At 45.2% G+C, this 24,626-nt stretch overlaps 1 protein-coding gene across 1 annotated transcript in view; it reads left to right on the top strand.

The window, feature by feature from the left end:
* Nucleotides 1-24,626, top strand: part of lama5 (laminin, alpha 5) — a 223,022-nt gene that overhangs the window by 91,045 nt on the left and 107,351 nt on the right. The window contains exons 25-33 of the mRNA XM_089015936.1: nt 172-333; nt 6,907-7,010; nt 7,104-7,257; nt 13,559-13,719; nt 13,792-13,900; nt 19,527-19,624; nt 19,710-19,923; nt 19,998-20,124; nt 21,774-21,913. Coding sequence (XP_088872062.1) covers nt 172-333; nt 6,907-7,010; nt 7,104-7,257; nt 13,559-13,719; nt 13,792-13,900; nt 19,527-19,624; nt 19,710-19,923; nt 19,998-20,124; nt 21,774-21,913 — 1,269 coding nt within the window. The remainder of the gene's footprint in view (nt 1-171; nt 334-6,906; nt 7,011-7,103; nt 7,258-13,558; nt 13,720-13,791; nt 13,901-19,526; nt 19,625-19,709; nt 19,924-19,997; nt 20,125-21,773; nt 21,914-24,626) is intronic.

Below are 24,626 nucleotides of genomic sequence, written 5' to 3'. Positions count from 1 at the left end.
CCTGGGTTTTTTTGCTTTGAAAATGAGAGAAGGAGTCTGGTTTTGGTGGCTTGGCTTTGCCTCCCCTACACCAGGTGTCTCCCGCAGCTCCTCCTCACCCCCATTGTCCTCGACTCACTTGCCAACGTTGTTGTCCTGAAAGAATAACGGTTGTTGAAAGACCATGACCAGGATGATAATGATCTTGCAGGTTCAGAGCAGTCGAAGCAAATTGTCTTTGCTGCTACCACTGGACCAAGTTTCATCAACGTTCCCCAGAATAACTTTGTGGAACCTTTTGTTCTCAACCCCGGAGCTTGGACTGTCCTCATCGAAGCCGGAGGCATTCTGCTGGTGAGATTCCGTTGCCATTTTGCCATCGTGCTATTTGATTGGCTGCCAAATGGACATTTTTGCTCATTGATTCTTGTTCACTTTGGCTTCATATCCTGAGTTTAAATAATAATAATAATTCTACATTTCATTTATAAGCGCCTTTCAAAACTTTCAAGGTCACTTTACAGTCACAGGCAGCCACACGCGCCAGAGTTCACTCAACCCGGAAGTAACTGAAATAGATAGAAAACTATCTAGCTACCTAATAGATACAGTAATAATAATAATAGTAATAATAATAATAATAATAATAATACATTTCATTTATAAGCACCTTTCAAAACTCTCATGCTCACTTTACAGTCACAGGATACAGTCGCTAATGGATAGCTACCTAGCCCGCTAGATAGCGAAATGATAGCTATCTTGATACCTAGCGAGCCAGCTAGACAGATAATAGCGAGTTAATAGATAGCAAATAGATAGTTAGGTATCTAGCTCGCTAATACAGTAATAATAATAATAATAAATATAAACATAAATGGGCGGCCCGGTAGTCGAGTGGTTAGCACACCGGCTTCACAGTGCAGAGGTCGCCGGTTCGCGTCCCGGTCCGGCCTCTCTGTGTGGAGCTTGCATGTTCTCCCCGGACCCGCGTGGGTTTTCTCCGGGTCCTCCGGTTTCCTCCCACACTCCAAAAACATGCATGGCAGGCAGATTGACCACTCCAAATTGTCCCTAGGTGTGAGTGTAAGAGTGACTGTTGTACGTCTTTGTGTGCCCTGCGATTGGCTGGCAACCAATTCAGGGTGTCCCCCGCCTCGTGCCCGTAGACAGCTGAGATAGGCTCCAGCAACCCCCGCGACCCTAATGAGGAATAAGCGGTACGGAAAATGAGATGAGATGAGATAAACATAAATATAATAATAATAATAATAATAGTAATACAAATAATAATAATAATAATAATAATAATAATAATAATACATTTAATTTCTAAGCGCCTTTCAAAACTCTCAAGGTCACTTTACAGTCACAGGGTAAAGTCTTTCTGTGGGTGAGCAGCGGCAGCCACACGGTACAGCGTTAACTTAACCCGGAAGTAACTCAAATAGATAGAACCAGAATCAGAATCACTTTATTGCCAAGTATGTTGAACACACAAGGAATTTGTTTCCGGTCGAACACGCTGCACTAGGATCATCATCAAAAAATTGCAATGCGGCACTATACAGTTCCATTTGGGCTACTGTTCAAAGAGTTAATGGCTTGAGGGAAGAAGCTGTTTAAATGTCTGCTGGATTTGGTGCGCATGGATCGGTAGCGCCTGCCTGAGGGGAGTAGCTGGAAAAGGTGGTGGGCAGGGTGTGGAGGGTGCAGTAGGATTTTCCGCACCCTAGTTTGGATTCTTGCAGTGTGCAAGTCCTCGAGAGTGGGTAGGGCGGTGCCAATGATTTTTTTCCGGCGTCCTAGCTGTCCATTGAAGTCGAATTTTGTCCATATTTGTGGCAGCCCCGAACCAAACGATGATGGAAGAACACAGGATGGATGCGATGACAGCCGTATAGAAATGTTGCAGCACCTCCTGTGGCAGGCCATGCTTCTTTAGCAGCCTCAGGAAGTACATTCTCTGTTGGGCCTTTTTCAGGATATAGTCGGTGTTGATCTTCCACTTCATGTCCTGGGAGACTGTGATTCCCAGGAACTTGAAGGTCTCAAAGGTTGACACGAGGCAGTTGGATAGTGTGAGGGGGAGCTGTGGTGATGGATGTTTCCTGAAGTCCACGATCATCTCTACTGTCTTGAGCGTGTTCAGCTTCAGCTTGTGACGGCTGCACCAGAGCTCCAGCTGCTCCACTTGTTGTCGGTACGCAGACTCGTCGCCGTCTTTGATGAGACCGATGACTGTGGTGTCGTCTGCGAACTTTATGAATTTGACAGCTGGGTGCGTTGAGGTGCAGTCGTTCGTGTAGAGAGAGAAGAGCAATGGAGAGAGGACGCATCCCTGCGGGGCTCCAGTGCTCGTGGTTCGTGTTGAGGATGATATTTTTCCCAGTCTGACCTGTTGTGTCTGTCCTGTCAGGAAGCTGAGGATCCACTGGCAGATCGTAGGGGACACACCAAGCTGGAGAAGTTTAGGGATGAGGAGTTCTCTGTTTGTCGTCCACAAACAGGATCCTTGCGTAGGTTCCTGTGTTGTCGAGGTGGTCGAGGATGTGGTGCAGTCCGATGCTGACTGCATCCTCCACAGACCTGTTTGCCCGGTAGGCAAACTGAAGAAGATCTAGAGAGGTCCGGTGATGTTCCTTAGGTGGTTCAGCATGAGGCGTTCAAAGGACTTCATGACCACAGACGTCAGAGCAACAGGTCTATAGTCGTTCAATCCCGAGGGTGCTGGTTTATTTGGAACTGGGACTGGGAATAGTAGAGTGCTTGAAGCAGGATGGGACGTCACACTGCTACACGGATCTGTTGAATATTCGTGTGAAGACCGGAGCCAGTTCGTCAGCGCAGACTTTCAGGCAGGAGTGGGAGACTCTGTCAGGTACAGCAGCTTTCTTGATCTTCTGCTGCTTGAAGAGCCGTCTCACGTCCAGTTCGTGGTCTGTAGGGCAGAGGGCGGAGATACGGTAGTTTCAGGTAACGGTGGCCATACGAGGGAAATGGGGGTGTCCTTTTCAAATCGGCAAAATAATGTATTTAGCTCATCAGCCAGACCATTGTTGTACACTGCTTGGGGGGATGGTAAACGATAATTTGTTGTTGCTTTCAGGCCATTCCACACCAATGCAGAGTCGTTAGCGGAGAACTGTTTGTTAAGCCTCTCCGCATAACTTTTCTTTGCGATGCTAATTTCCTTTGTCAGTCTGTTTCGGGCGAGTTTGTAAACTGCTCGATCGCCGCTTCTAAATGCGGACTCTTTATGTTTCCTCAGCTTCCTGAGTTTGGGAGTGTACCATGGCTTGTTGTTGTTGAATTAGCGGAAGGACTTTGTTGGTCCTCACAGAAATGATTGTATGATGTTACAGTGTCTGTGTATTCATCCAATGTGCCCGTTTAAGTTTCAAAGACAGTGCAATCAAAGCATTCTTGTAGAGCTAACTTTGCCTTATCAGTCCATTTCTTAACAGTCTTGACTGCCGGTTTTACACATTTGAGTTTCTGTCTGTATGTGGGAATTAAGTGGATTAAATAGTGGTCAGAAAGACCCAATGCTGCATGCGCCACAGATCGGTATGCCTCTTTGAATGCTGTGTAACAGTAATCTAGAATATTTTCTTCTCTGGTGAAACAGTCAATATGCTGCTTATATCTAGGAAGTTCACGGTTTAGACGCGTTTGATTAAAATAATAATAATAATACATTTAATTTACAAGCGCCTTTCTGAACACTCAAGGACACTTAACAACAAAGACAGCACACAAACAGTAAAATCATGCATAAAACAATAAATGATAAAACAGCATAATAAATTAGACCATGTAAGCAAGTTTAAACAGGTGGGTTTTCAGGTGAGATTTGAAAGTAGGAAGGGAGTCAATGTTGCGGATGTTGGGTGGAAGTGAGTTCCAGAGTTTAGGAGCGGAGCGGCTGAAAGCTCTGCACCCCATCGTTGTGAGACGGGCAGAGGGCGTGTAGAGGTGGAGGGAGGAAGAGGATCTGAGGGCCCGAGAAGGAACGGAGATTTGAATAAGGTCAGACAGATAGGGGGGGGCAAGGTTATGGATGGCTTTAAATGTAAACAGAAGTATCTTGAATTCAATACGGAGTTTAACAGGGAGCCAGTGGAGCTGTTGGAGGACAGGGGTGATGTGGTGAAATGAGGGGGTTTGTGTGATGATCCGGGCTGAGGAATTTTGGACTAGTTGGAGTTTATGGAGACATTTTTGTTTGACCCCGAAAAGAAGTGAATTACAATAATCGATACGGGAGGTGACGAGACTGTGGACGAGGATAGCAGTGGTGTGAGGGGTGAGAGAGGGACGGAGACGATTGATATTGCGGAGGTGAAAATATGCAGACCGGGTTATGTTATTTATGTGGGAGTGAAAAGATAGTGTGCTATCAAGGATGACACCCAGGCTCTTAACCTGAAGGGCGGGGGACACGGTAGAATTGTCAATGGTGAGAGAGAAACTGTTAGCTTTGTGAAGGGTGGATTTTGTACCGACAAGGAGAAGTTCAGTTTTTTCGCTGTTTAGTTTGAGAAAGTTATGAGAAAACCAGGATTTTATTTCTGAGAGGCAAAGTGTAAGGGATGCAGGTGGAAGAGAGGCGTCGGGTTTACTGGAGAGGTAGAGCTGGGTGTCATCCGCGAAGCAGTGAAAATGAATTCCAAATTTGCGGAAGATATCACCAAGGGGAAGAAGGTATATAATAAAGAGAAGGGGCCCCAGGACAGAACCTTGGGGCACACCAGAAGACACAGGGGAGGACCGTGAAGTGAATGAGGTAATTTGGATAAACTGTGAGCGGCCAGTGAGGTAGGAGTCAAACCAACTAAGTGGGGTGTGTGTCACGCCTAGAGTGGAGAGTCGGTTGAGCAGGATGGGGTGAGAAATGGTGTCAAAAGCCGCAGATAGATCAAGAAGGATGAGAATAGAATCGCCCAAATAGAATAAAATCGCCCAAAATGATCAGGGGTGACTCTGGATATTTTAGTTTGAGTTTGTTTACATGGTCCGCTAGCGTTTGTATTTGTAGAAAGCTAGCTAGTTAATAGTTAGCTAATAATAATAATAATAATAATAATAATAATAATAATAATACAGTAAAGTTTTGTTATATCGATATTCTCGGGAGTTAGAAAAAATGTCGATATAACCGTACTGTCGATATATCCGTCCTGCGCCGAACTGCATTAACAAAAGCCGCCAAAAGAGGGCATCCAAGCGCCATATAAGAAACGGAGCTGGCCATGAGCTCGCCATTTTGTGCCTCTTTTTTTTGGGTGAGAGATGTTCCTCCAATGTTGCCTCAAAATGGCACATATAATTCTTTAATCGATTGCAAACATGTATGCTTTCCTCTTCAGAACTACAGTGTATTGAATCATATCGCTAATAGTTAGATAATAATAATAATCCATCCATCCATTTTCCGTACCGCTTATTCCTCATTAGTGTCGTGGGGTGGGGGGTTGCTGGAGCCTACCTCAGCTGTGTTCGGGCACGAGGCGGGGCACACCCTGAATTGGTTGCCAGCCAATGGCAGGGCCCACAAAGACGTACAACAGTCACTCTCACACTCACACCTAGGGACAATTTGGAGTGGTCAATCTGCCTGCCATGCATGTTTGTGGAGTGTGGGAGGAAACCGGAGGACCCGGAGAAGCCCACGCAGGCCCGGAGAAATAATAATAATAATAATAATAATAATAATAATAATAATAATAATAATAATAATAATAATACATTGTATTAGCACCTTTCAAAACTTTCATGGTCACTTTCCAGTCTCAGGATAATTTTTTTCTGTGGGTGAGCAGCCACAGGCGCCAGCGTTCCCTCAACCCGGAATAACTCAAATAGATATAAAGCTAGCTAGCTAATAACTAGTTAATAGATAGCTAGCCATATAGATAGCTATTAGATAGCTATCTAGCCAGCCAGTTAGTTAGATAGCTAATAGACAGAAAATAGCTAGCTACTGAGCTAGCCAGCTAGGTAGTTAGATAGCTAATGGACAGCAAATAGCTAGCAAGCTAGATAGCCAGCCAGTTATGTAGCTAATATCAGTGTCTGAAACTCAGGACAAAAAGTTAGCGGACACCAGGGCAGACAACTCTGAAAAGTTGCCCGGCCATAAAGTTGCCTGCCCCATTTTTCACAACTTGAAACACAATAAGACGACTAATCGCACAATGCAATGTTTGCGTTGCGTTGTCTGCTAAAAGCCACGTGGTCTCCTCTTTCTAAGCGCCTTTCAAAACTCTCAAGTACACTTTTCAGTCACGGTATAGTCCGAGGTGCGAAACAGTCTTCTGATTGGCTGCCGTGCCGAGTATTCAAAAATTTGCATACTCGGCACAGCAAGAAAGAGCAGTCCACGTGGCTTGTAGCGGTTTGCTTGTAGCTTTTGCTTTATTGAATAATACAAACGTTTGATTTCAAAATAATCTTTTTTTGTCTTGAAGAAGTCGTCGGCCACCCGGGCCGAGACGTTTTGAAAGTTGTACGCCCGATGTAAAAGTTGTACGCCCCGGGCCTCCGGGCAGTCGTTATTTCAATATACAGAAAATAGCCAGCCAGCTAGATAGTCAGCTAGATAGCTAATAGATAGCCAGCTTGATAGCCAGCCAGCCAGTTAGACAGCTAATAGACAGCAAATAGCTAGCTAGCTAGATAGACAGCAAATAGATAGCCAGCTAGTTAGCTAGAGAGCTAATATACAGAAAATAGCTAGCCGGCTAGATAGCCAGCCAGTTAGACAGCTAATAGACAGCAAATAGCTAGCTATCTAGCCAGATAGCCAACGAGCTAGTTAGATAGCAAATAGCCAGGTAGTCAGTTAGATAGCTAATAATCATTGTGTGTGTGTGTTTGTGCTTCGATGTCATGTCATAACGAAGCTTTTGTTATTGTTTCCAGGATTTTTTGGTCCTTCTGCCCAGCGCCTACTACGAGGCCCCCGTTCTGCAAATGCAAATCACAGAGCCGTGCATGTTCAGCTCTGTAGCGGACAGCAGCCACAAGTAAATATCTTGTTGTTGTTTTTATTGATTTCTGGATTTATTTCGATTTTTTTTTTTGTGGCCAAATGTGAAGTTTTGTTTGTGTCCTTGCAGCTGCCTCCAATACATGTACTTGTCCCTGGATGCCTTCCCATCCGCGTCTGGCAGTGATGCCACTTGTCGCCATGACAACCACTTACCACGCCCCTGCCCCAGCAAAAGGTTGACCCTTGGCCATCCTGACACGGCACTTTGCAGCGGACACGACGTAAGAGCGACAATTTTTTTTTTTTTTTTTTTTTTTTTTTTTGGGGGGTGGGTCTGAGTTTGCATTTACACCACACAACATCTCATGGAAGACATATTGAGCATTCAATTTGTCCCCGAGCATCATAAACCATGTGGGGGTCGATACAGTGATACTTTGGCTTACAAACTTAATTGGTTCCCAGAAAGTGTGTCCAAGGCCAAAGGTGTGTCTTCTTGACATTAATTTCCCATAAGAAACCATTAAAATGAGAATAATCCGTTCCCAGGTCCCCATAAAAACATCATTTTCTACTAAATAACCTTTTTTTTCCCCAACATGGCTGCGCATGCACACGCAGTGGCTCCTCTCTCTCTCCCGGCAAATTGGTGTTTTCGTGTTTATTATGTTTGTCTCACTCGTGTAAATGTTCGTCTACGTCTGCCTCGCTACACCCGAGGCGTACCTACTCCCGTGAGGTTGTGCTCGACATCGGCAGTTCATTTTTAAAACCAAAACCAGGTGAAGCAGAAGTGCCACGCAAGTATGGATTGCTCAGGGAGTCAGCTCGTGCCCACCGGCCCACCATTCCTACCATCACGCTGGCTAACGTACGCACGCTGGACAATAAAATAAAATTGACTACATCATACTTCTCCGCTCAACTTCCAAGACCGTGGGTGAGTGTTGTGCCCTTCTGTTTGTGGAAACATGGCTGAACAAAAGCATATCGGACAATGACATCCAGCTAGCCCAGCTAACTAGCTTCCGGGCAGACAGAGCGCTCGTCAAGGGGGGGGATGACTCGCGGCGGGGGACTCTGTGTTTACATCAGTGATGCCTGGTGCCGCAACACGGTGGTTGTATGCAAACACTGCTCACCACTGATGGAGCTTATGGTCATAAAATGTCGGCCATTCTACCTGCCGAGGGAATTTAGTGCCATACTGCGGGTAGCAATTGACATCCCCCCGTGCTCAATTAACAACAGGAGCGCGGCATTGAATGAACTCTACCAGCACATACGCGAGCAACAGACAGCCCACCCAGATGCTTTCCTTATCCTGGCTGGCGATTTCAACCATGCCAATCCGAAAAGCGTGTTTCCACAACTCCATGGACACATTAACTTTCCGACTAGAGGTAACAACATTCTGGACAATGTTTTCACCACACACAAAGGAGCCTACAAAGCCTACCTCTCCCCCACCTCGGAGCTTCGAACCACTCCACGATCATGTTAATGCGCGCATAAGGGCCACTTGTCAAAATCGTCAAAACAGTCAAGAAGCAGATAAGGCTTCATCACCATCACGCTGAACACAGGGGCCCCCCAGGGGTGTGTGCTGAGCCCCCTCCTCTTCACTCTGCTCACGCACGACTGCTCACCATCATCACCCAGCTCCAACCTCTTCATAAAGTTTGCGGATGACACGACTGTGGTGGGCCTGATGGGTCGTCAGAGGAACTCAAAGACTGCTTCTCCAACACCGACTGGAACATCTTCAGACAAGCGGCCACCGACGGCATCACCACAGACCTCCAAGAGTACACAGACTCTGACTCCAAGAGTACACGTGACTGTCACCAGATCTGTCACCATCCGGGCCAACCAGCAGCCATGGGTGACGGCTGAAGTCCACAGGCTCCTTAGGGCTCGGAACGCTGCCTACAAAGCTGGCGATGAGCTGGGCCTGAGGACAGCCAGGGCCAACCTGTCACGCGGCATTAGGATGGCCAAGAGACAGCACTCCAGGAGGATCGCCAACCACTTCAGAGACAGCAGAGACACCAGGCACCTGTGGCGTGGGATACACACCATCACAGACTACAAGCCCTCTCCACAGACCTGCGAGAACTCCACCACTCTGCTGAACCAGCTGAATGACTTCTTCGCCCGCTTCGAGGCAGACAACAGTACCCCAGCACAGAAGACCCCACTACCCCCCGACGACCAGGTGCTGACACTGTACCAGGACAGCGTGAGGCGATCCATCAGAGGGACCAACGCACGCAAAGCCCCCGTCCCGACGGAATTCCTGGCCGTGTCCTAAGAGACTGCGCGGAGGAGCTCGCGGATGTCTTCACGGACATCTTCAACACCTCTCTGAGCCAGGCTGTTGTGCCCACGTCCCTCAAAGCCACCACCAGCATCCCGGTCCCAAAGAAGTCGTCCCCCACCTGCCACAAAGACTAACGCCCAGTCGCACTCAATCCCATACTCATGAAGTGCTTTGAGTGGCTAGTTATGAACCACATCAAGGCTGCCCTCCCCCCAACCATGACCCTTTCCAGTTTGCATATCGGCCCAACCGCTCGACCGATGATGCCATCTCCACTCTTATCCACACAGCGCTCACCCACCTGGAGACCAGAGACTCTTACGTCAGAATGCTGTTCATCGACTTCAGCTCAGCATTCAACACAATCATCCCCCAACAGCTCACCGACAAACTGAGCAAACTGGGGATCAGCACCTGCCTGTGCAGCGAGCTGCTGGACTTCCTGACGGGGAGACCACAGGCTGTCAGAGTTGGAAACAACACCTCCAGCACCATCACGCTGAACACAGGGGCCCCCCAGGGGTGTGTGCTGAGCCCCCTCCTCTTCACTCTGCTCACGCACGACTGCTCACCATCATCACCCAGCTCCAACCTCTTCATAAAGTTTGCGGATGACACGACTGTGGTGGGCCTCATCAACAACGATGAGGAGACAGCCTACAAGGACGAGGTCACCCGCCTGGCTACGTGGTGCAAGGACAACAATCTCCGTCTGAATGTGGTGAAGACGAAGGAGATTGTTGTGGACTTCAGGAGAGTGCGCCCCCAGCATGCTCCACTAACAATTGACAGTGCTGCAGTGGAGAGAGTGAGCAGCACCAAGTTCCTGGGAGTGCACATATCCGAAGACCTGTCCTGGAGCTACAACACGTCATCACTGGCCAACAAATCCCACCAGCGCCTGTACTTCCTCCGCAAGCTCAAAAGAGTTGTAGCCCCGACCCCCATCACGACCTCCTTCTACCGTGGTACCATCGAGAGCATCCTGACCAGCTGTATCACCGTGTGGTACGGCACCGCAACCGTGTCCTGCCGTAAGACTCTGCAGCACATCGTGAGGACAGCTGAGAAGATCATCGTGTCCCCCCCCCCCCCTTCAGGACATTTACAACACCCGTATCACCCGCAGAGCCTTCAGGATCGCTGGCGATCCCACCCACCCCTCCCACAGCCTCTTTCGCCTGCTGCCATCGGGTAGAAGACTGCGGAGTCTCTGAGCCAAGACCAGCAGGCTCAAGGACAGTTTCTGCCACCAGGCAGTCCGCAGACTCAACTCCCTCCCAGCCCTGCCCACCCTGCCCCTTCCCACTGCCACACTCACCAAACTCTGAGGACACGCTACACGCTGTACTATCATCCTGAACTCTATTTTTTGTTCTTTATCATTTTTTCTGCAAGACCTTACTTCAAACCTTTCTTGTTATTTGTTTTTGCATTACAACATTACGTCACTACCTCACTTATATCCGTCACTACCTCATTTTACATACGACACTACCTCACTTTACATTCAAAAATTACATATATTGTCTGTTGTCAGTTGGATGTCTTTTTTAGCCACGTTATAATTGCCTTGCACGCTGGGTCAGAGAGGACATTAATTTCATCTGTGCTGTATGTCATGCATATTAGCATATTTGACAATAAAGCTGACTTTGACTTTGGCTTAAAGGACAACCGACATCACTTTTTTGTTTCCTAACTTACATCAGAAAAACGTTTTATTCCATCTAAAATACCCAAAAGTATGATATTTGATATATGATATAGTATGATATTTTTAGTCAAATGCAAAACACCAATAAAAAATGGCTTATAGTGCCTAAAAACTACTTACAATTGAACCCGTAAGTGGCCAGTTTCAGAAGGTCCCGCCCCCTTGTTCGTGGTGTCACACCAAGACATCTTGCCTTGCTTGAGAATCAAAACAATGGCTTCAGATTCGGAGAATATGCTTTCTTGTTACTCATCCAGTTATGAATATGATTAAAATAGTTCTGAAGAGGAAAGCAAACATGTTTGCAATCGATTAAAGACGTTATTCCCTGTCATTTTGAGGTACCTGGGGGGAAAGCACCGAAAAGAGGCAGAAAATGGCGACAAAGCTCCATGGAAACGGGCTGATTAAGTCCTTACATTTTTTGTCAGCGAATATCAAATAGATGCTCAGTGCAACACACAAGGATTAACCATTGCATTATTTATGTATTTTCCTTCTAATTTCGCCATCAACACGGATCAACACGAAGTTTTCAGACCAAACGAAGTACCGCAAAATGCATTGAGGTGATGCAAGGTGTCCTTTCTCGGTCACCAACTGGAAAACAAGACTTCATGACTATTCAGCGCAAGTCTCAAAACGTAAAACATAGCTATGTGCGGTGGAATCTTTGTAAAATACGCTCAGTAGAAGTCATTTGAAGCGATTTTACAAATTATGGACACAACTTGCACGGTGGCGTCGGTTGTCCTATAAAACTACACAAAATAGACCTTATTTTTATGTATAATAAATATGCTATCGTATTGTAATTAAAGAAATAAACTGTACTGTAGAATAAAGTCATTTTATTTACCTTTGTGATGGAAGTTGATGCTTGATGGATTATATTCTCGTGAATTTAATGTTCGTAAGGCGAAAAATGTGTATTCCAAACATTAATTTCCCATAAGAAACCATTAAAATGGGAACATGCTCTGATCTTACCGATGATACGGGTTATTTTTGACGGGCCAAACATAGGATAATGGCTATTTTTAAAAATGGAAAATGAATTAAAATGTGTTTTTTTTTTCATTATACTCTCAAGGGAAATATTGTGCGAGTGTATTTAAAAAGTATACACACCCCTGCTAAACATTTTTAGCAGCAATTACAGTGGGACAGAGGTTACAGTGGATGTCATATGATGTCATTGGGTTGCTATTCTTAGTTAATGAAATGAGACCAACAGTTTCCATCTATTTATGTACCATATGTTCCGGTATGTACGTTGCACCGTCGTATAAGGTGCACCCCCAAAGAATGGTGTATTTTCAAACTCTTTCCAAATCAAATCAATGAATGAAAAAATGTTTTCCAAATATAACATATAAATATATAAAAGCTTTCCAAATATAAAGAATAAGCCTTAAAACTACACAAAATAGACCTTATTTTATGCATAATAAATGTGCTATTGGATTGTAATTAAAGTAATAAACTGTACTGAATAATAAAGTGGTTTTATTGACCTTTGGGTCGTTGATGTAGTTGCCTCTTGATGATATCCGAGTGATGTTGCCGTGCTTTCTCGGCTAGCTATTAGCTGTCTACTGGCTGGCTGTAAGCTGTCTAGCTGGCTAGCCGTTGGCTATCTGGCTATCTATTACCTCTTTATTAGCTGTCCATTAGCTAGCTAGCTTTCTATCTATTAGAGTGACTTCCGGGTTGAGTGAACGCTGGTGCGTGTGGCTGCCGCTGCTCACCTACACAAAGAACTGATCTGTGACTGTAAAGTGACCATGAGAGTTTTGATAGGCGCTTAGAAATCAAATTTATAATAATAATAATAATAATTATTATTATTATTTATTACCCTCACACTGTCCCCTGCAAGCTGCTTTTCGTTAAAATTTTCAACCTCTTCTATTGCCTGAGACCGTTGCTTAGACAACACAGAAACACCCATAGCCACACGTAGAAATTGTCGACTTTAAGTACTGGTACTGGGACGCTAAGTCACACAAACGCACACCTTGTTGGTGTTTTTTGATGATCTCCTTCTTCTGCTCAGCCGTCATTTTCTTTTGTCTCCTCTTCGGCTGAACACTATCCTGTGGTGGGGTCTTTTTCTGTCTCATAATAGCAAAAGTACTACACTCAATAAAAAACACGTCTGCACTCAAAGAAAGGAGGTGAGGAAAACAAGTCCAATAGCTGTTCGACTGAGTGGTTTGGTGTTCTTTCCGCCAAAAACTAGGCTGCAAGCCACCGTGGCGCTGTTCGACCATGAGGTTTGGTGTTCATCCACTGAAAAGTAGTCCGCCAGCCACCATGGCGACGTGTGGTTTGGTTCGTCCGTTGAAAACTAGTTCGTCAGCCAAGATTATATTCTCGTGAATTTAATGTTGGTTCATAAGTCGAGGTATCACTGTATACTGATTTTGTCATGTTGATTGACTGCATGTCAACGTCGTCCGTGATTTCTCCGAAAGCCGTCCCGATCCGAGAATGCTTGTTTCTGACTGCGCCATTTTCCCAAACGGCGTGTGAGCAGCTCAGCGTGGAGATGCTCGCCAAAGTGACGAAGGGCGTATATGTCCTGGTGGTGGAGTACGCCAACACGGAGGAGTCGCCACAAACGCTCGCCGTCACCTTCAACTTGCCTGGAGCCCAAACGCGACGCCACAGCGTGACTCTTTTACCCTGCGCCTTCAGGTACGGCGGCGGCGGGCGGCCATTGTCACCACGTGCCGCGAGTAGGTTTTGTCAACGTTGATGTTTCTGCAGCTTCCTGTGTCGAGTGGTCGCCGTCGATGAACGCAAGCGAGCGGCGCTCTTGTCCCTGTCGGGTGATGTCGACTTCCAGCTGTCTGCCGAGAGCGCAACCTTTTTCCTGGTATGACCGTCAATGCTGTCACATGACAGCTTGCGTCCTGCTCATTGTCACCTAAAAAAAAGGATAATAATAATACATTTCATTTTTAAGCGCCTTTCAAAATTCTCAAGGTCACTTTACAGTCACAGGATAAGTTTTTCTGTGTGTGAGCAGCGGCAGCCACACGCGCCAGTGTTCACTCAACCCGGAAGTAACTCGGATAGAATAGTAAGACAAATAGAAGGCTCGCAAGCAACCCAATAGGTAGCTAATAGCTAGCCAGCGAGATAGGTAGCCAGTCAGCCAGATAGCTCTCCTCCTTCTTCTTCTTTTCCTTTCGGCTTTTCCCCTCAGGGATCAGCCAGATAGCTATTGTACGGTATTACAGAAAAGACAGAGAATTGACTTAGCACAATATTTCTTATGAATGTCTACATAAACAAAAGTCAAAAGAACAAAAATTACCTGTTGCTAAGAGAGTCCAAAGTGGATAGGGTAGTGGATAGGTACTATGCGAATTAGGCTAGCGGCTACACTGTTGGCAAGACAGCATATCCACAATGCTCGTCACAGAGTCACTTTACTAGTCTCTAGTCACTATGCTAGTTGCTATTTTTGTCCCGAGTGGCTATGCTAGATGGCTATGCTATATGGTAAGCTAGTCACTACAGTAGCTGCTACACCTGTGGCTAGTCAATGATGGTCTGCGGCCCGTGGCGTTTTTCCTGCGCTCTCATACAAGCAGAATTGTGTCCTTATTGATTTGTTCTGTGCACAACAACTGGTGGAAATCAAAAATGCAGCCTCGGGTCACAGGATATGCACATGTAACATGGAATGGAGGGCGGTTCACCGCCCGTTTGGCACCGAGGCAGACGGAGAGACGGGCCAAAAAAATTGCACAACCAACCATGCCTGCTTTTGGAACGTGGGAGTCAACCAAAGTACCCGGACAAAAGCCACGAAGGCATTGAGTGAACAACCGAAACCTTCCATTTGAGCATTGTGTAGCTGAAGTGCTTCCCAGTTGCACCTCGTGCTGCTATTCACCGCTGCTCATCCGCACGACTTAACCTATGGCTGTGCAGTGTCCTTGAGAGAACTCTGATTATTATTCATAATAATAGCAACATCTTTTTTTCATCTATCAGCTATCCGTCTTCTGTTGACCTCATTCATCTTGAAAATCTATTAGCTGCCTATCTTGTTTTCTAGCTGGCTATCTAGCTATATAGCTAGTTGCTATAGCTATTAGTGATATAGCTAGCTATCTATTAGCTATCTATTTGCTAGGGATTAGCTATCTATTCGCTAGCTATTAGCTAGCTATTCACTAGGTATTAGCTATCTATTCGCTAGGTATTAGCTATCTATTTGCTAGGTATCAGCTATCTATTCACGAGGTATTAGCTATCTATTCGCTAGGTACTAGCTATCTATTCGCTAGCTATTAGCTATCTATTCGTTAGCCAGCTAGCTTGCTATCTATTTGAGGTACTTCCGGGTTGAGTGAAAGCTGGCACATGTGGCTGCCGCTGCTCACCCACAGAAAAAACGATCCTGTGACTGTGCAGTGTCCTTGAGAGTTTTGAAAAGCGCTTAGAAATCAAAACTATGATTATTATTCATAATAATAGCAACATATTTGTTTCATCTATACATCTCCTATGCGTCTTCAGTTGACCTCATTCAAGATGTCTTGAAAATCTATTAGCTGGCTATCTTGTTATCTGGCTGGCGATCTAGCTATTTAGCACTCTACTGTAGCTATTAGCTATATAGCTAGCTATTAGCTATCTATTCCCTAGGAATTAGCTATCTATTCACCAGCTATTAGCTATCTATTTGCTAGCTATTAGCTGTCTATTCACTCGCTAATAGCTATCTATTCGCTAGCTATTCAATAGCTATTCATTAGCTAGCTAGCTTGCTATGTAATTGAGTTACTTCCAGGTTGAGTGAACGCTGGCGCGTGTGGCTGCCTCTGATCACTCACTGAAAAACTTATCATGTCACTGTAAAATGACCTTGAGAGTTTTGAAAGGTGCTAAAAATGAAATGTATTATTATTATTAATATTAATATTATTATTGTTGTAACACATGATTCCAATGTACAGGTTCAATATAATAATAATAATAATAATAATAATAATAATAATAATAATAATAATAATACATTTGATTTCTAAGCGCCTTTCAAAACTCTCAAGGTCACTTTACAGTCACAAGTTTTTCTGTGGGTGAGCAGCAGCAGCCACATGCGCCAGCGTTCACTCAACCCGCAAGTAACTCAGCTAATGGATAGCTAATATATAGGTAATAGATAACCATATAGCCAACAGCTAGCCAGCTTACAGCCAGCCAGCTAGACAGCTAACAGTTAGCCAGCTAGCTAATGGATAGCCAACAGCCAGCCCGCTAGACAGCTTACAGCAGGGGTGCTCACACTTTTTCAGCATACAAACTACAGTAAAGTCTCGTTATATCGATATTCTCGGGAGTTAGAAAAAATGTCTTTATAACCGTACTGTCGATATATCCGTCCTGCGCCGAATTGCATTAACAAAACTCGCCAAAAGAGGGCATCCAAGCGCCATATAAGAAACGGAGCTGGCCATGAGCTCGCCATTTTGTGCCTCTTTTTTTTGGGTGAGAGATGTTCCCCCAATGTTGCCTCAAAATGGCACATATAATTATTTAATCGATTGCAAACATGTATGCTTTCCTCTTCAGAACTACAGTGTATTTGAATCATATTCATAACTGGATATGGAACAAGAAAGCATATTATCCGAATCTAAAGCCATTGTTTGGATTCACAAGCAATGCAAGACGTCTTGGCGTGAAGTCATTTTTATTGGTGTTTTGCGTTTGAATAAAAAGTGACATCGGTTGTCCTTTAATACACAGTATGGAATGTATGGTAATTTTCAAAATCATCACGCTTCAGCAGACAAAACAGGAAACATTATTGCAAAAAACGATTGCATTCATGGCTGCCTTTCCAGCAGCTCATGTATTTCTTTTTTCAACTTTCATTCCTTTCATCACTTTGCTGCTGTGAAATGTAAATTTCTCCACTGTGAGACTAATAAAGGCAAATCCAATCCAATCCAATCCAATTTAAAAAAGTCAACAATCTTCTTCTGCTTCCCATTTTTACCTTTTAACACAAACACTTCAATCTCGTCTGCAACACACGAGCTAGCGTCTGAAAATGAAAATGGCTCTGCTACACGGGAGCTGGTCACGTAACAAACTCACATAAACATAGCAAAATGGCCGGCGGGAGATGAAAAAGAGCACCGTAGTAACCGGATTATCGTAAAAACCATGAATCGTACTAAACAGAACTAATTATACATAAAAAGACTAGAAATGTGCACGGGAAATGAATATAGTGTCGTAATAAACAGTATTATCAATATAAACAATATCGATATAACGAGACTTTACTGTATACATAAAAAGACTAGAAAAGTGCACGGGAAATGAAAATAGTGTCGTAATAAGCAGTATTATCAATATAAACGATATCGATATAACGAGACTTTACTGTAAGTCAAAATGATCTACCCACTACAAAAATGCAAAACATAATTATTTTCAAATGTATTAAGGATTCTTTGTATGTACAATGTATGTTGATGTACCTTACATAACTGAATAAGCCAATATTGCACAACACACATCATAACTACATATACATAACATAGTAAATAACTATTAACATTATTTGTAATTACCTGAGTTTACTTTGATGACTTGCACTGAATTGAATCAGCCAGGGATGCAATAATCCGGACAGTAGATGCTGACAGCCAGCCTCAAGCACATTTCCAAATGTTCATCAGTCATGGTGGAACGGTATTTGGACTTAATGATCTTCATGTAGGAAAAGGCTGACTCACATAAATAAGTGGAGCCAAATAATGCAGTCAAGGAGGTAGCACATTTCCTCATGTTGAGCATTTTCGCGCATAACGCTTGTTGGTGGATTATGCAATGGTAATTCAACAAGTCTGCCTGCAATTGGCAATACGCATTTTGAAAATGACATCGTTAAGAAAAAGTCCACCTCCCATTCCGTATGAAAGTAATATGTTTTTGCCTTCTTACTTGGTCCAGCTTTCTCACTCATTTTGATCACCATATGTTTTAGCAAGGTCTTAAAATCTGAGGTAATTCGCTGACTAGCTTGTAAATTTTGCTGCGCTTAGCACCTTTGTTTACGCATGCGCGGCGACCTAAAGGTCAAAATTTTGTTGTCATCTGAATGGTTGCCCTGTATGTCAATCAAGTGACGGGACGTTTGATAGGCTGACAAATGTTGTTTTTTACTGTCACACTGCGATCGACCAGTACTACCTCCGCAATCGACCAGTAGATCGCGATCGATGTAATGAGCACCCCTGGCTTACAGCTAGCTAGCTAATGGATAGCTACTAAATAGCTAATAGATAGCCAGATGGCCAACAGCTAGCCAGTTTTCCCCATCAACGACAGTCAAAATATCTTTTTTCTTATATAGGAAGTTTTCTATATCTTAAGTGTCAGCTAGATTGTTCCAATATGGGCGGCCTATTCGTCGAGTGGTTAGCACGCCGGCTACACAATACAGAGGCGTTGGGTTCAAGACCCGCTCCGGCCACCCTGTGTGGAGTTTGTATGTTGTCCCCAGACCCGGGTGGGTTTTCTCTGGGTCCTCCGGTTCCCGCCCACATTCCAAAATCACGCACATCGGGCTGATTGAACACTCCAAATTGAACCTACCTGGAAGTGTGTGCTTGAATACCTGAAGACAGCTGTGATGGACTCCAGCATCCACTGCCAGCGACCCTAGATTCTTCCAATTTCTCACTTTTTGCTAACCGCGCCATCCCCTTATTTGTCCAAGTATGATCACGAAAAGATATGGAACAACATACAGTGATACCTCGGTTTACGAACCCCTTGGCTTACGAACTTTTTGTTTTACGAATGTTAAATTTGTAAAAATTTAACCTTGGCATACAAACTATTTTTCGGGATACACGCGGAGCGCCACAATGAGTGATGTGTCGTTCGCGAACGAGCCTGTTCTCCTAACAAGAAAGTGGCAGCCGACTTGTTTTGGCCTCTATTTTCTGCCCCCAGTCTTCGGTTAAAGCCACGTGATTGGTCAAGAACGCAGCAGTGAGGGGGGCGGGGGGTTTACGGAAACATAGAGCTGCAAACATTAAGTATATATACAGAGAGAGAGTGAGGCAGTTCTGCAAACAACAAAATGGCAACCGAGCTGTGGGGGGGGGGGGGGGGTCAATAAAACAAACTTTAATTCAAAGGTCAATAAAACGACTTTATTATACCGTACAGTTTGTTTATTTAATTATAATACCATAGCACGTTTATTATACATAAAATAAGGTATATTTTGTGTAGTTTTAAGGCTTAGAAAATTAGAAAGTAGAAAATTATGTTTTATGGGGACCTGGGAACGGCTTCTTCTCATTTTAATAGTTTCCTATGGTAAATTAATTTTTGGGATACCTTCCACACTCTGTCTGGGAACCAATTAAGTTCGTAAGCCAAGGTATCAAGTTACCTGACCTCCCCCCAGATGTGGATGAAAGTGCTAATTGAACCTTGTTTCCCTGGTGTTGTAGCACAAAATCTATCTGGTTCCTCAAGAGCACTTCTCCATGGAGTATGTGGATCCCAAAGTCCTTTGCATCAGCACTCATGGCCACTTTTCCCACGACAGGTACAATGGTCCTCACGGTCCTCATGGTCGTCGTTGAAGGAGGTTGTGACCTTCCACTCACAGCTGGTTTTGTCGTCTCTTTCAGCTCCTCCTGCGTTCCCTCACGCTTTCGGATGCCGTCCAACTCGCTGGTCCTGAAGGAGGGCCAGGGTGCCAACATGCAGGAGCCCAACCTGGCCTCCCGCAACGCCGCGACCCCCGTGCCCGCGCCTCAAAGGGAGCCATCGCCCCTGTCAGCAGCAGAGCTCCCGCCCCAGGCCACTGACAATGGCGACCGCATCAGACTGGACTCGCTGCAGGTAACGATATTGGCACGCAGAAGCGATGCGGCAACTCTGTGCCTTGTTTCCACTTTCCACTTTCTCCTACCCAGAATGCAGCAGTGTACTCGACGCATGTCCACACACTGGGACGCTATGTCTTCATGCTCCACTATCACCAACCTCTGCACACCAGTTTCCCTATCCAGGTGTACATCAATGCCGGGCATATCTGGAAAGGTAAGGCACCATAGAGAATATAGGGGGTCACGAGGGGTCAGTTCTGAGCGCCTTCTCATTCACCATGGTGATGGAAAGGGTGACAGACGCCGTTAGACGGGAATCTCCTTGGACCATGATGTTTGCAGATGACATTGTGATCTGTAGCGAGAGCAGGGAACAGTTGGGGGAGGTATTCCTTGGAAAGCAGAGGAATGAAGATCAGTCGCAGCAAAACTGAATATATGTGTGTGAATGGGAGGGATCCAAGTACAAGAGTGATGCTACAGGGAGAAGAGATAAAGGAGGTGGAGGATTTGAAGTACTTGGGGGTCAACTGTCCAGAGCAGTGGCAAGTGTGGAAAACACAACGGCTGGAGATGTGTGAGAGAAGGTTTCAGCTAGGTTGAAAGGAAAGGTCTGTAAAACTGTGGTGAGAGCAGCCATGATGTTTGGACTGGAGACAGTGCCACTGAAGAAAAGACATGAAGCAGAGCTAGAGGTAGCATAGATGAAGATGTTGAGGCTGTCTTTGGGTGTGATCAGGTTGGATAGGATCAGTGACCAGGTGTCAACAGGTTGGATAGGATCAGTGACCAGGAGTGACCAGGTTGGATAGGATCAGTGACCAGGAGTCACCAAGTTGGATAGGATCAGTGACCAGGACTCACCAGGTTGGATCGGATCAGTGACCAGGAGTGACCAGGTTGGATAGGATCAGTGACCAGGAGTGACCTGGTTGGATAGGATCAGTGACCAGGAGTGACCCGGTTGGATAGGATCAGTGACCAGGATTCACCATATTGGATAGGATCAGTGACCAGGTTGAATGGGCTCAGGAAGGAGGTACAACTTGGAGCCATTGGAGGGAAAGTCAGAGAGGCCAGGCTGAGATGTTTTGGACATGTCCAGAGGAGAGAGAGAGTGACTATATCTGGAGAAGGATCCCGAGCCTTGAACTGCCAAGCAGGAGACCGAAAGGAAGACCAATGAGGAGGTTTATGGATGTTGTCAAAGACGTCATGAAGGTCGCTGCTATGAGAGAAGAGGATGTGCAAAGCTGGCTGAGATGGAGGACACTGATTGGCTGTGGCGACATATACATCCATGAACTGAAAGATTCGGTGGCTATGACAGCGGAGACTGTCACCATCATGAAATGAAGATAGAAGGATTGAAATTGGAAATGTCAGTGGAAGAAGCAAACAAATCTACAGACATTGCATGAGGGAGAACGAAGGAGATTGTAGCTAGCACAATTGAGATAAAACCGACAGGAATTTGAAGAACAATGAAGCCCATTTCATTTGATCGCCCTGTCAAAAGAATTTCAAAGGCCCCCCAACCTTGATCTGAAGTCCACACAACCAAGAACGATTCAAATTCCCATTCACAGCAAAAAGTGCAAACTATCAGAAGGTAGCAGAGGTGACGTCTTTGACGTCTATCAGGCCATTGCCATAACATTCCAGCATGTGATGCTAATTGTGCCGTTTTCAAATCAATGACTGGAATGCAGCCATCATAGCTTTTCCACCAACCAGTCTCTGCTTTTATTCTCAATGTGCCATTACCATTACATGGCAAGTAACATGATGGATGGTCTTTTATGGCCCTCATTGTGATCATTTTTGTTGATCTTTGGACTTTGTACTCTGACTTTGCCTTAGGCCACACCAATGCGTCCTTCTGCCCTCATGCCTACGGCTGTCGAAATGTCCTGTTGTCCGAAAAGCAGGTCATCCTTGATGTGAGCGACCACCAGCTCTTCCTCACGGTGCAGATTCCTGCGGATAAAACTCTGTGGCTGGTAAGTGGCCATGGTCAACCGCTCCGAGCAACACACTCGACAGCCCGACTGATTTTGAAATCCAACCCACCTTCATCCCAGGGCGATTCTTCCTGTATGTTGTCGCAAGAATGGGAAAGGCGGGTCACTGGTCAGAGTCAGGACGATTCATGCGAATCTCTTGTCTGGACAAAATGGCAGGCAGGAAAAAAGAATAGTAGTTTCTTTCGCAATCGATGTCGTGGGAGAGCATCTGTGCCCTAAAGAGTTTGATGTTTCTCGTTATTCGTTATTCTCGTTTCTCGTTAGCCTCATTGGTTTCTCAGTTAGCAACGTTAGCAAGACCGACTGAGCTTTTCTTCTTGAACCTACTCTCGCTTTGGATAACCTGCAGCCGAAAGGTTCTTTCATAGCAAGCTTGTAGCTGATTTCATAGCATGCCTGACTCATCAATGTCATCAATGCCTGAATGAAGGGGGCGGGGTGTGGTGGCACACGTGCGCACTGCGGCGTTGAGTGAGTACACCTTTCAAGTGCTCCTTTGAAGTGCGCCTCTCAAGTCTTTCAAGTAAGAAAAGACATGAAGCAGAGCTGGAGGTAGCATAGATGAAGATGTTGAGGCTGTCTTTGGGTGTGATCAGGTTGGATAGGATCAGTGACCAGGTGTCAACAGGTTGGATAGGATCAGTGACCAGGAGTGACCAGGTTGGATAGGATCAGTGACCAGGAGTCACCAAGTTGGATAGGATCAGTGACCAGGACTCACCAGGTTGGATAGGATCAGTGACCAGGAGTGACCAGGTTGGATAGGATCAGTGACCAGGAGTGACCTGGTTGGATAGGATCAGTGACCAGGAGTGACCCGGTTGGATAGGATCAGTGACCAGGATTCACCATATTGGATAGGATCAGTGACCAGGTTGAATGGGCTCAGGAAGGAGGTACAACTTGGAGCCATTGGAGGGAAAGTCAGAGAGGCCAGGCTGAGATGTTTTGGACATGTCCAGAGGAGAGAGAGAGTGACTATATCTGGAGAAGGATCCCGAGCCTTGAACTGCCAAGCAGGAGACCGAAAGGAAGACCAAAGAGGAGGTTTATGGATGTTGTCAAAGACGTCATGAAGGTCGCTGCTATGAGAGAAGAGGATGTGCAAAGCTGGCTGAGATGGAGGACACTGATTGGCTGTGGCGACATATGCATCCATGAACTGAAAGATTCGGTGGCTATGACAGCGGAGACTGTCACCATCATGAAATGAAGATAGAAGGATTGGAATTGGAAATGTCAGTGGAAAAAGCAAACAAATCTACAGACATTGCATGAGGGAGAACGAAGGAGATTGTAGCTAGCACAATTGAGATAAAACCGACAGGAATTTGAAGAACAATGAAGCCCATTTCATTTGATCGCCCTGTCAAAAGAATTTCAAAGGCCCCCCAACCTTGATCTGAAGTCCACACAACCAAGAACGATTCAAATTCCCATTCACAGCAAAAAGAGCAAACTATCAGAAGGTAGCAGAGGTGACGTCTTTGACGTCTATCAGGCCATTGCCATAACATTCCAGCATGTGATGCTAATTGTGCCGTTTTCAAATCAATGACTGGAATGCAGCCATCATAGCTTTTCCACCAACCAGTCTCTGCTTTTATTCTCAATGTGCCATTACATTACATGGCAAGTAACATGATGGATGGTCTTTTATGGCCCTCATTGTGATCATTTTTGTTGATCTTTGGACTTTGTACTCTGACTTTGCCTTAGGCCACACCAATGCGTCCTTCTGCCCTCATGCCTACGGCTGTCGAAATGTCCTGTTGTCCGAAAAGCAGGTCATCCTTGATGTGAGCGACCATCAGCTCTTCCTCACGGTGCAGATTCCTGCGGATAAAACTCTGTGGCTGGTAAGTGGCCATGGTCAACCGCTCCGAGCAACACACTCGACAGCCCGACTGATTTTGAAATCCAACCCACCTTCATCCCAGGGCGATTCTTCCTGTATGTTGTCGCAAGAATGGGAAAGGCGGGTCACTGGTCAGGACGATTCATGCGAATCTCTTGTCTGGACAAAATGGCAGGCAGGAAAAAAGAATAGTAGTTTCTTTAGCAATCAATGTCGTGGGAGAGCATCTGTGCCCTAAAGAGTTTGATGTTTCTCGTTATTCTTAAAGGACAACCGACATCACTTTTTGGTTTCCAAACTGACATCAGAAAAACGTTTTATAGGATCTAAAATACCCAAAACACGCAGTATGATATTTTCATTCAAATGCAAAACACTAATAAAAATGACTTAAAGTGTCCAAAATCTGCAAAAAATTGAGCTGCGAATTGGGCATTTTCAGAAAGTCCCACCCCCAGTTCGTGACGTCACGCCAAGACGTCTTGCATTGCTGGAGAATCAAAACAATGGCTTCAGATTCGGAGAATATGCTTTCTTTTTACACATCCAGTTATGGATATGAATCAAATAGTTCTGAAGAGGAACTTGTTTACAATTGATTAAATAATTTATTCCGTGCCATTTTGAGGCAACATTGGGGGGGGGGAAGAGGCAGAAAATGGTGTCCAAGCTCCTGTGAGGAGTTAATCAGCCTGTTTCCACAGGCTGATAAATTCCATGGAGCTTGGTCGCCCTCTTCTGGCGGCATTTTGGTGCAACACAAGGTTTTCAGACCAAACAAGTACAGCAAAATAAATTGACGCGATGGAAGGACTGCTACAATGTGTCTTT

This window comes from Hippocampus bargibanti, linkage group LG01, assembly GCF_051943395.1.
Source record: "Hippocampus bargibanti isolate YZ-2025 linkage group LG01, ASM5194339v1, whole genome shotgun sequence".
Classification (NCBI taxonomy): Eukaryota; Metazoa; Chordata; class Actinopteri; order Syngnathiformes; family Syngnathidae; genus Hippocampus; species Hippocampus bargibanti.
This window is presented reverse-complemented; position numbering and strand designations above follow the sequence as displayed.